General features: G+C 49.9%; 1 protein-coding gene across 7 annotated transcripts in view; it reads right to left on the bottom strand.

The window, feature by feature from the left end:
• Positions 1 to 5,722: 5,722 nt before the first annotated feature.
• GPR68 (G protein-coupled receptor 68) overlaps positions 5,723 to 12,493 on the bottom strand; it is a 34,656-nt gene continuing 27,885 nt past the window's right edge. For all 7 annotated transcript variants that reach the window (XM_043922038.1, XM_043922037.1, XM_043922041.1 and 4 more), the window contains one exon: positions 5,723 to 9,034. In XM_043922038.1, coding sequence (XP_043777973.1) covers positions 7,820 to 8,935 — 1,116 coding nt within the window. In that variant the 5' untranslated portion in view covers positions 8,936 to 9,034 and the 3' untranslated portion in view covers positions 5,723 to 7,819. The remainder of the gene's footprint in view (positions 9,035 to 12,493) is intronic.

Below are 12,493 nucleotides of genomic sequence, written 5' to 3' on the forward strand. Positions count from 1 at the left end.
AATGGGTAGTGTACATTACAAAATTCGAGGGTTCACTAAAGGTTTACTCATCACTACCACTGACAAAATATTTATATGTTGGAAATGCTCTCTTTTTCAAACAGCATTTCATTTATTTAGGCAAAAGATCCCTCGAAACTCACATTTATCACCGTCACCTCTCCTCTGCCCCTCCCTTTTCTTCACCCCCTACACGTCCTGAGACCCCACCGCAGAGCCTGACACATCTCCCGCCTCCTTCCCATCTGTTCACCCGCCACTCTGAAGCCAGACTCTAGCCTTCTTGCATAGGAGGGCAACCGCATTCCCAGAGCCCAGGCTGAGTGGATCAGGACCTTCCAGGGCTTAGATCACTCACAGAGTCCTGGACAACTCATCAGCTTGTCCTTATCTCCTGCACAACTTCCCACTGTACGTGCCCCAAGAAAATCCAAAGCAGAGTCACTGACCACATCCCATTACATTCCCATATTGAATCAGTACAGTGTCTTGCACTGGCTCATCTGGGTGTGGTGGTGTAAGCAGTTATTTGCCAGAAAGAGATCTCTGCAAGAGGCCCCTTGTGTCTTGTCGCTTTAGCAAAACTATATTGTAAGTAACGTTAAACCAGGCACCTACAACATTCTACTCATTTCTGACCCAAGCACACCTTTCAGATCTTTTGCTCACATAATACCTTGCCTAAGCTGTTGGTTCTTCCCTAGATCAAAGAAGTAAACATGAAGAATAATTAACAGATGACCCGATCGTTTCCCAGCTTCCCTTTGAGTAATCTTGAGAACAAACTGCGTCAATAAGATAGCATTTAAAGAAAAATCACAGGAGTTGGTGAGCCTTCACGCAGTGGGAGATGTCTTATGAGTCTGATCCCTTTTCTCAATGATTAACTGAAATTACTTTGCCCTTTCCCTTTAAAAACTTTGAAGCCTGAGCAGCATCTTCAGTATTGGTTTTGAGGACACTAGTCCACCTTCTCCCCAGATGGCAGGCTTTCTGATTAAAAGCAACATTTCCCATTTCTACCAACACTTGCCTGTCAAGTGTTGATCTTTGATATTGATCTTTGAGCAATAAGCAGCCAGATTAGAATTCAGTAACAGTAGTCCTTTCCAGCTAGGACCCCAAGTGTTTATTGTGTCTGTTTGATTTCCTTAAACATGTAAAGTTTGATTCTTTTAGGAGTATTAGTTGTAAAGCATGGAACACATACTGTAGAAATTGACTCTAAATTGTACACTGAACAGTCAACCCTAAGCGTAGAGTTCGGTGATCAGGGGTTAACTTGCAATGCTGCCTATGCAGGATGTGGTAAAGTCTTTGGCCAGGAGTAGCTGGGGTGGGGGCTGTCCTGATGTCCCTTTGTTATTCTGGTGGGGAGTCCCCACCTATGTGTCTGTAATCCTGCTGGGGTGGCATCAGGGCCATTGTAATGTGCTCATAGTCCCTGTCCATCTGTGACTTCTCAGGTCAGTGGTCCCACCTCAGCTCTAAGCCTCGCTGGCCAGGTCTCCAGTTACAATTTGCAGAGTCTGGGTCCGCAGAGCTCCATGTAATGGGGGCCTCTGACTGAGAGTGCACCCTGGCATTGTTGAAATCCGGATGGCTAGAGAGACAGGAAACATCATCTGCAAAGGCTGCCAGCATTCTTCTGACTCATATTTTAGGGGAATACACTAATGGGCCTTTGGTTTTGCAAAAGTAATAGCAGAATTCTATTCTGCCTGGAGAAGTCTGAGGCATGACTGTGTAATAGGTTATCTTCCCTGTGGGCAGAAGTTTATGGGGAGATGATTAAGTTGTTTGGGAAAGAGACTAAGACCTAGGTGGAGCCCAGAGAAGGCTGAGAGTACAGGTCCTAGTTCGGGAGTGAAGAATCCAAAGCCCCTACCCCCACCTCCCATGCAGGGAGAGACAGGCTTGTGGCCCTACAGTAAGGGCTAAGGTGGAAGGAAGGGCCAGGAGAAGACTTAGCATGATCCAGCTCAGGGACCACTGGAGCACTGAGCTCTAGGATCCAATTTTATGCTTTTATGTTCCACAATATGATTCCTGTTCTGGTCTTTAGTAAAGTTTTGCTCATTTCATCCTAGTCATCTTTTGTCCTTTGGGGAGGGACCTGTTTCCACATCTGAGGTGGCGTGGTGAGCTTGGCTGTGACCTGGAGAAGCTGGTTACAGGGGGACAAGAGGTGACCTACAGGAATGATGGGGAGGCCCAGGGTGAGAGATGAGCTAGGGTATCAACCAGTCAATCCTAAAGGAAATCAACCCTCAATATTCATTGGAAGGACTGATGCTGATACTGAAGCTCCAACACTTTGGCCACCTGATGTGAACAGCCAACCATTGGAAAAGACCCTGATGCTGGGAAAGATTGAAGGCAAAAGGAGAAGGGGGCGGCAGAGGGTGAGATGCTTAGATAGCATCACTGACTCAATGGACATGAGTTTGAGCAAACTCTGGGAGATAGTGTAGGACAGGGAAGCCTGGTATGGTGCAGTTCAGGGGTCACAGGGAGTCGGACACAACTTAGCAACTGAACAACAGCAACAATCCACCAGGATGGATTCCTGGGGCATAGGAGCATCCCTGGGCATTTCCAAGAATATCAAGGGCAGATCCTGATAAGTAATACCCGGATCTCTGTGGGTCTTCAAGGGAAGGCTGGTGAACTTCAGACCTTGGGTACATTGAGGTGCACATGCCCCTCAGACTCTGCAGGTGGGATTGGAAGATAAGCGAGCCAGGGATCAGGGCTCCTTAGCCCCTGTGGCCATCCTCTGGCCAAGTGCCACCCCATTGCTCCACTAAGCAAGGCAGTCCTCTGAAGTCATTTCCTGCCTTTCATTGCACAGGCTCTGCTGACCACCAGCCCCACCTTAGTCCAGCCCACTACATTCTACTACTCTCCACCTATTCCATGTGGGTTCCACTGGCTCCACAAAGTCTAACTTTCAGATTCAAAAGGCCACTGCTCAGAAATTCCCAGAAGTCCAGTTGTTAGGACTCTTAGCGCTCACTGCCAGGGGCCTGGGTTCGATCCTAGATCAGGGAACTAAGATACTGCAAGCTGCATGGCATAGCCAAAAAACAAAACAAGACAGACCAACCCAAAAAGCCAGTGCTCACATAAACTCAGTATATTTCAGTGATGTGATGTGCTTGCCAGAGAGGCCGTTGCATCAGTAGAAGCATAGTGAGGTAACTGATCTGTGTCTCCTCTGCACAGGTTGGACAGATCTAATCTCGCTTCAGATCCAAGCATCACATTTGAAGACGTGAGTGTTGTTCAGATGAGGTACAGGAAGGTGAACGCTTCAGTGGAGGTATTAAGCGGAGCTGTTAAGTGGAGGTAGCTTGAAAAGCTGTATGTCTGTGACTGGCCAGATGCTCACAAATTCTGCTTCTTCCTTCACACACAGGAAAACTACATTTCCTAGCCTCCCTTATAGTTCTGTTGGGGCCACGTGACAGATCTGGCCAACAGAGTGTGAGTGGTGGGAATAACCACATTCAGATTTCCCATAACCCCTTGTGAGATTCTTTTCGTCCTGCTTTCCCTACCTGTGTGGATGGAAGAGGAAGACCCCAAGATGGTAGAATCTCTTAATGCATGAATCCTGAGTCACTGCCATCACTTGGGGGGAAAAAAAATGCCAGAAAGTAGTTGCTCATCTGACCCTTGCATGAACAGGAGATAGACTTGTATTGTTTTAAGGCAGTATGATTTGGGGGTATATTTCTTATTGTAGTATAATCCAGCCTTGTCTAACACAAGCTTTGGAGATTTAACACTGAGAAGTAGAATGTGAGAGTTGTATCTAAAGGTACCTAAAGGGCTTCCCTGGTGGCTCAGAAGGTAAAGAATCTGCCTGCAATACAAAAGACCTGGGTTTAATCCCTGGGTCAGGAAGATCCCCTGGTGAAGGGAATGGCAACCCACTCCAGTATTCTTGCCTGGAGAATCTGATGGACAGAGGAGCCTGAAAGGCTACAATCCATGAGGTCACAAAGAGTGGGACACAACTGAGTGACTAAGAACACACACACACCAGTACCTAAAGGGTCACTTGACTCCAGAGGCCAGAACTAAGGCCAGTGAGAAAAATGCTTCCACTTTGGCTCATTCAGAATTAAGATTTTCTGCCCAACCTTGGAATGACTTGTGTTGGATAGTAGTGAGTTGGTATCCATGGTATTATTTGCAGAGAAACTGGGCTATCATTTTAGGGGAGATGGTGAAGGGAAGCCTGGCATGCTGCAGTCGTTGGGGTCACAAAGAGTTGGACCCAACTTAGTTACTGAACAACAACAGGGGATAATTCACAGGGAAGGAACTGGAGATCATGACCTCTGTGGGACTTCCAACACTGTTATCTATGTTAATCTACCAACGTCTTTCTTATATTTGTTGACCCACCATTTCCCCAGAACACTGGGCACCATTGTGACCCCAGGGTTATTGCCATCAAAGACCATCATCTTGCCAGATGAATTCCTGGAAGCTGCAGGATCACCAGCTTCAAGAAGCACATTTTTCAAAAAAGCATTGAACCAAGAAGGGCCAGATTCTGGCTCTTTCTTGATTGTACCAGCCAGAGAAAAGCAGCAGATGGAATGTATTTTGTGCTGCAAATCTCTCCCACACTTGTCTAGCCAACCCACAGACCAGTGTGTGTAAACAGGAAGATGAGCCCTCATCTTGCTAAGCAACACTGGTGAATGAGAAAGAAATCTAATGGCTCTTGCCATCTCCAGTCCAAACCAGATGGACCTTTTCTTTCCCCCACTTCTCTTAGGAGAGGAAGAAGTCTTAATCTCCAGTAATACCTTTAGTCTGTCTGAAGGATCGATTCTTCTGGAGCACTCCAGAACTCCAGGAATCTGACCCAGGGAGGCTTTAAGTGACTAAAACCAAATTTGCTTTTTAACATGATGCATTTAATCCTGTGATAAACACGCAGTCCACCACTGTTGAAAAGATGCTCCAGCTTAAAAATGCTGATCACTAAATGGGGGGCTCCTCAAACAAAATCCAGACTGTGAGGATAAGGAGAGCCCCCGAGAGGTGGGTACAACCAGTGTTCCTGCTTTGGCAGTTTTCACTAGTGAGGAGAGGACAGTCTGATCCAGCTCTCTCTTGTTGGGTGTTGTGCTCAGTCATGTCTGACTCTTTGTGGCCCCATGGACTGTTGCCTGCCACACTCCTCTGTCTATGGAATTTTCCAGGCAAGAATACTGGAGTGGGTTGCCATTCCTACTCCAGGGGATCTTCCCAACCCAGGGGTTGTATCCACAACTCTTGCATCTCCTGCATCAGCAAGCAGATTCTTTACCACTAGGGCCACCTGGAGTAGGATAGAATGGGCTCCTGTGTCCAAGAACAGGGAATGATAGTCTCCAAACTGCAGGGCTGAGGTGCATCCCCAGAGTCAAGGGGTGACCAAGTTAAGTCCCAGAGTGGATTTGCAACAATGTGCTGCAGCGTTTAGGACACTTCATGAATCTCAAGAGGACAGAGAAAAGCCTTCATTTTAAGGCTTCATCTTTCTTGGCCACTACTGGGTAATCAAGGGCAAATTCTCTAATTGACCTGTTTGAATTTTCTCTGAGAAAGTCCATCCCTGGACCTTTCTGACTCTGCTGGGTACTTCATGGACCCTCTAGATTTCTCTGGTTTCGGAAGACCCTCCCTCCCCACATGAACTGAAACACACTCCAACTGTGTCTGGTTAGGTTTTTATTTGCAGACTCAAGTTTGCTACATAAATCCACTGCATGGTCCAACACATGTATACTTGGCATAAAAGAAAGGACAATACAAAAATACAACTCTTGATAATAAATGAAACTGCCTTCAGCTCATGCCAGTTTGTCCCAGTGGGAATGCCCATGTTTAAGATCAAAATAGGAGGAAATTTGAAATGAGGAGGCATGGAGGGCTCAACCAGTGCCATTGTCTCTTTAAGATCCTGGGTTTTTCTTAGCTGTATGGTCATTTTTTCCACCTTCAGACCCGGTCACTTCCTCCTCTATGAAGGGGAAGAGAACCTCCCCAGGTTATGAAAGAACCTCCAGAAGGAGCTAGGGCAGAGACCACACACAGTCAGAATCAAGTGTAGACTTGGAAGCCCACTTCCTTAGGGCACATCCAGCCTGGGCTATCAGCCTCTGGATGCCTCTGAAGAGAGGGTTAAGAAACTCGGGGTGGATCTATCTCTGGGAGAGGGGAAGAGAGACACAAGGAGAGACTGAAGATGTTCTCTGTGATCCCTCTTCAGCAGATTCCAGAAATGTCCCCCTAGTACCAGTTTCTATCTTCCCATCCCTGGTCCCTCCCCAGGTTTGCACCCACCAAGATCCTTGGCTGTAAGAGCTCAGATTCCAGGTCTCTCAGGGAAGTCAGAACTGGTGCCAGTCCACTGACCAGGAAATCTAAAGGGCTAGCATTTCTCAAAGGTGGGCAGCTCCCTGGAGTAGCAAGATGCTCTTCTGGTCCTTGGTATATTCCCCAGGCGGGAGCTTAACATGACTGGGTGGGAAGCTGCAGGAGAGAGGAGCCCTCTAACCAGTCTTCTAGGACAGAACAAGAGACAACATGTAGCCAGTGGGCCATCCCGTCACTCTCCAGGTGGGTGAGGGGGAACATCTGGGCAGAGGAGTGGGGATGGAGGACCAAGGAGGCAAGGCAAGCCCAGGGCCTTTTCCTCTCTTTGTCACAGGGGCTATTTAAACCACAGTGGAGCTTCACCCCAGCCCTTTGGGCTGAAAGATGCCAGAGAATTCATCTCTTGTTTGTTTTGCTCCATCTAAGAACTTGGGGAGAATGTCATGCTCCTCTCAAAGACTGCTAGGCACCCTAGTCTGTGTCCATGGCAGCTAATACTACCAGCCGTCCTGTGACCTCAGTGAGCCTCAGTGTCTCGGAGCAGAGCTGTCATGGAGACCTGGCATTCTAACCACGGACACACACACACACACACACACACACACACATACACAGAGTCCCAGACTTCTGGGTCTTGTATACTTTGGGGCAGACAGCAACAGAAGTTGAATTGGGAGCAATCTGTCGGGAACTCGGTTGAACACACTGCTTTAGGCCTCTGGCCTGACATCTGAACTTCAGTGCTGACTTTAAAGGATCATAGACATCACCCCCCAGAGCCCCACGGAGCCCTAGGATTTGTCATGCATCAATGCTGGGGCATGGAGAATCTGCTCGAATCTCCCTGCCCGTGAAAACTGTGAGTTGGCTGGACCTGGGGTCTCCCCTCTGCCTGTCTCGCCCCCACCGTCCCCGCCACACACACTCTCAGTGCCTCAACCCCTCCCCACTTTCCTTCTCCCCATCCAACCTCCATGGGGTGGGGCTCAAGTGGTAAGGTGACACACACCTTCCTGCGTCCTCTTCTCAGATCACACCAGGGCATTGGGACAAGGGTCACCTCTGGCATTGGAAGGCCCCGGCAGGTGGGCACCTCGGTACCCGCCTCATCTCCCAGGCCCCTCTCTCCACGGGCTCACACTCTGTTCCCCCATGAGCTCCTCTGAAAACCTCCTGGAGGTGACCAGGTCTTCCCACCAGCAGCAGATGACCCCCACGTGCTGTCGAGGCTTATCCCCACGCTTGGCCAGCAGCCCTGTTGGACTCGGCAATCACAGCAGGCTCCCTGGAAGCCAGGGAGGTCGTGTTATGGCCCAGTCCTAGGGCCCCGCGGCCCCAGCCCCTCTAGCAGCAAGGGGCAGCTGCCTTGGCCAAATGGGCAGCAGCCGTGGAGCAGGCTCAGGCCTCGCACGTGGGTGATGGGGTGACCCGGCTAGGACAGCCCGCCTGCGGGGGACCCTCCCACTCCAGGCGGGTGGGGGGTCTGGAAGGCCGGGTGGAGCTTTGTCAGGACCTCGGGATCCTCGCTCTTCCCAGAGGCCTCGGGGGCGCCCAGCGGGTAGGTCTCCCGGGCGCGGCCGGTCCTGGCGCAGGTGAGGAAGGCCAGGCAGGCCCCGCAGAGGCGGGCCAGGTCCCTGTGCGTGGTCTCGCTGACGAAGCAGTAGAGCACGGGGTCGGCCACGCAGTTGAAGCTGGTGAGGAGCAGGGAAAAGTGGTAGGCGTTGAAGATGCCCTTGGCGAAGTCGCAGCTGGACTCCCAGAGGCTGCGCACCAGCAGCAGCGCGTGGTAGGGCAGGAAGCAGGCCAGGAAGATGACCACGGTGCTGAGCACCAGCCGCTGGATCTGGTCCTTGCGGCTCTTCTGGGTCCCGTGGCTGCGGCGCACGGCCCGCAGGATGCCCCGGTAGGAGGCCAGCAGCAGGCAGATGGGGAAGAGGAAGCCCACGAGGAAGCGGTAGTAGTTGATGCCGCGCTGCCGCGGCTCCAGCGGGTAATGCTCGAAGCAGACGCGGTGCCGGTCGGCGTCCTCCACCACCTCCGCGTGCATGAGGAAGTAGACGCTGGTCAGCAGCTCCTTGGCCCAGATGAGCGCGCTGACGCCCACGGCGGCCTTCAAGGTGCGGAACTGGTGGAAGCGGAAGGGGTGGGCCACGGCCAGGTAGCGGTCGATGGAGATGCAGCAGAGGAAGCCCACGCTGATGTAGATGTTCTCGTAGAGCAGGATCCCGCACACCTGGCAGGACAGGTCGTCGTGGGACCAGTGGTCGTGCTGCAGCACGTACTGCAGCCAGAAGGGCAGGGAGCAGATGTAGAAGAGGTCGGCCACCGTCAGGTTGCACAGGTACACGCCCAGCTCGTTCCGGGCCTTGATCTGCAGGTAGCCGTAGTAGAGGGACAGGCAGTTGGCCGGGAAGCCCACCACCAGCACCGTGACGTAGACCACCGGGGCCAGCGTCTGGTGGATGGTGTGGTCGATGTCACAGTTCATCGAGGTGTTGTCTGCCGTGATGTTCCCCATCTTTGGGCCTGCTGGGGCCTCACCCCCCATACACTCAGGAATACGCCAGTCTGTCTACGGCCATCTCGTTTCTAGGATGTGGTTCAAGCTGCGGTGAAGGCTTGGCCTCACTGGTGATGCATTAAGCCCCTGAAAGTCAAAGGCAGAAAGGCTTAGGATAAAAGAAGCTAACATTTATATAGCACCTACCATGTGTCAGGCATTGCTCTAAGTGCCTCACTTGATTTTTTTTCCCTAATGATTATTAGTTTGGTGCACACAGTTTTAAATCAATTCTTTTGATATTTTTTGCTTGTTTTGAAAAGGACACGTTCATCCGAATTCCATACAAGCATTTTTTTTCCTATTAAAAGGTACTTCTCTTTAAGATATGCGATATTGTCACTTCTGTGCAAAAAAACACACAACACATACTTGTTTAATGAGGAGCTATTTGGGCATCATATGCAGATAGAGTAAACCTTAGGACAGTATAACCTAGACAGCGCTTGAAATAACAGTCGTCCTACTTGAGCTTAAATAATGGTGACAGAACAAGCATTTCAAGCTGACAGCTCATTCGTGTTGCTGGATCCACTGCTCATTGCAGAGCAGAAGGCAGCTGAGTGATCATGCTTATGCCTTTCACACTGGCGTAGTGTCTCACAATTTAGAAGATGATGCAGCCAGCGAGCTCCAACTCAACTGCACTGAATATACAGAATGCACAGACCAAGACACTGACATGTGATCTCTGTCTCTCCATTCCCCTTCCCTGGCCTCCTGCTCCTTATTTATTTTCCTGGTCCCTCAGTCCAGCAAGCAAGGCCTGGAGCTCTTGTGAACACCATCCCATCCCGAGCTGGCTCTCCAAGGTAAAGATCAAGTTCAACCCACAAAACAGCACGGGCCCCAGACACTCTCTTCTGCAACATTCAGCACCATCCGTGTTTTTCCTTCTTGCTCACAGGAATGTACCAGATCAGTCAACACTGAGGCCTGGGGGCCTCTTCAGACAGCACGAAAGAGACCCAACTTTGTCCACATCCTGCTGTGCAGTGACAGACTTTATTTTCTTGGGCTCCAAAATCACTGCAGATGGTGATGGCAGCCATGAAATTAAAAGACGCTTGCTCCTTGGAAGAAAAGCTGTGACCAGCCTAGACAGCATATTAAAAAGAAGAGACGTTACTTTGCCAACAAAGGTCCATCTAGTCAAAGCTATGGTTTTTCCAGTAGTCATGTATGGATGTGAGAGTTGGACCATAAAGAAACATGAGCACCGAAGAATTGATGCTTTTGAACTGTGGTGTTGGACAAGACTCTTGAGAGTCCCTTGGATCGCAAGGAGATCCAACCAGTTCATCCTAAAGGAAACCAACCCTGAATATTCATTAGAAGGACTGATGCTGAACCTGAAACTCCAATACTTTGGCCACCTGATGCAAAGAACAGACTCCTTGGAGAAGAGCCTGATGCTGGGAAAGATGGAAGGCAGGAGGAGAAGGGGAAGACGGAGGATAAGATGGTTGGACGGCATCACTGACTGGATGGACGTGAGTTTGAGCAAGCTCTGGGAGTTGGTGATGGACAGGGGAGCCTGGTGTGCTGCAGTCGCAAAGAGTTGGATGTGACTGAGCGACTGAACTGCACTACTGTGCTCTGGCAAGAAAACAGGCCAAGCTTCCCACAGGGCACTGCTACTTCTCCTCCGTGGAATCAGGAACCCAGTACAGGGTACAAGGCACCGAGACATGAGCACCAGGCTAGGGTCAGCAGCTCACAAGCTGTGCAAGTCTTTACCCTTAGCTTCAGTTTCCTCATCTATAAAATGGGGATAGACACTTGCCCTCAGGGTCAATATCAGGGCCACATAGAATATGTCAAAATGCATGGCATTCTTTCTCCAGAGGCAAATAAGCAGAATAAAAGATGACAGTCTTCCTTGCAGTAGCGAAAAGTTCATGTTGTTGAGAATTTAACTAAAAAATGCTATTGCTGGGCTTCCCTGGTGGCCCAATGGTTGAGAAACCACCTGCAATGCGGGAGAACTGCATTCGATCCCTGGGTTGGGAAGATCCCCTGGGAGAAAGGCTATACCCACTCCAGTATTCTGGCCTAAAGAATTCCTTGGACTGTAGAGTCCATGGGGTCACAAAGAGTCAGACATGACTGAGTGATTTTCACTTTCACTTTACCTTTTAGATTAATATACCAAAATGAAAAGCCTGAGCAGTTCTATTGATTTAGGACTCCGGGCTCAGATGAAAAACCTCACTGTGTCTAAATCAACCTTGTTGTTGTTTGTAATCATCCTCTCAAGGAGATTTTTTAGACTTATTTTTTTCCCTAATCACCTGCCCCCATAAAATGTTAATATCCTTAGATGTATAGAGTATCTGTTTATGTACCATGGCCTTTTGGAGGGTGACAAATCACTATAATATTATATCTAAGATTATTTTCACCCCACCCAAGAACCAATCTCCCCCCGGCCCCTGAGAATGTATGGTCTATATGGCTGCAAATTCCAAGTGAATGGAGTCTGCATTGAGTTGTTCTGTAGTTTTAGCAGATCAGTCTTGCCCTTTGCTCTCTCTTCACCATACATAGTCAAGCTGGGACTCACGGACCAGGAGGGAAACCCCTTCCACAACTGACAATGTTTCATCACCCTCCCTCTCCAGCCTCCCTCCTGTGGGCTCCTAACTGGCCCTGTGGGCACCGGAGCCAGGGCTCAGCCTGAAAACTGACAGAGCCTGCTGGGAAGGGTCTCAGAGATATCCCAGCCCAGCAGTTCCAGTCCTGGGGCTCATGGAGGATAAACTTGAGGGGTTCCCCTGAATCACATGCTCCATCTTGTAAATATTTAAGTATGTGCATTTTTCCTGGAAAAGGGTCCCGTGGCTTTCATAAGTCTCTAAAATAGGCGAGAGATGGGTCCAACCCAAAGCTGCACCCTCTTACCTGGATTCCCTGTGGCTCTCTCCGTGGCCAAGCCACCCCCACTCCTGTGCTTAGTCACTTAGTCGTGTCTGACTCTGCAATCCCTTGGACTGTAGCCCACCAGGCTCCACTGTTTTTGGGGATTCTCCAGGCAAGAACACTGGAATGGGTTGCCATGCCCTCCTCCAGGGGAATCTTCCCAACCCAGGGATCGAACGCAGGTCTCCTGCATTGAAGGCAGATTCTTTACCATCTGAGCCACCAGGGAAGATCAAGAATACTGGAGTGGGTAGCCTATCCCTTCTCCAGGGGATCTTCCTGACCAGGAATCGAACCCAGGTCTCCTGCATTGAAGGCAGATTCTTTACGATCTGAGCCACCAGGGAAGATCAAGAATACTGGAGTGGGTAGCCTATCCCTTCTCCAGGGGATTTTCCTGACCCAGGAATCGAACCCAGGTCTCCTGCATTGAAGGCAGATTCTTTACCAGCTGAGCTACCAGGGAAGCCCAATCCCAGCGTTCTCATTTTTCCCTGACCATTATTCCCCGGGGCAGCCACAGTGATCATTCCAAAATTCAAACCGCATCCTCCTCTTCCTTGTTTAAAACCCACTGAGACAGTTTCACAGTGAGTTATTACACCCCCAGAAAAACCCCCAAAC

Source organism: Cervus elaphus, chromosome 13 (assembly GCF_910594005.1).
Source record: "Cervus elaphus chromosome 13, mCerEla1.1, whole genome shotgun sequence".
Classification (NCBI taxonomy): domain Eukaryota; kingdom Metazoa; phylum Chordata; class Mammalia; order Artiodactyla; family Cervidae; genus Cervus; species Cervus elaphus.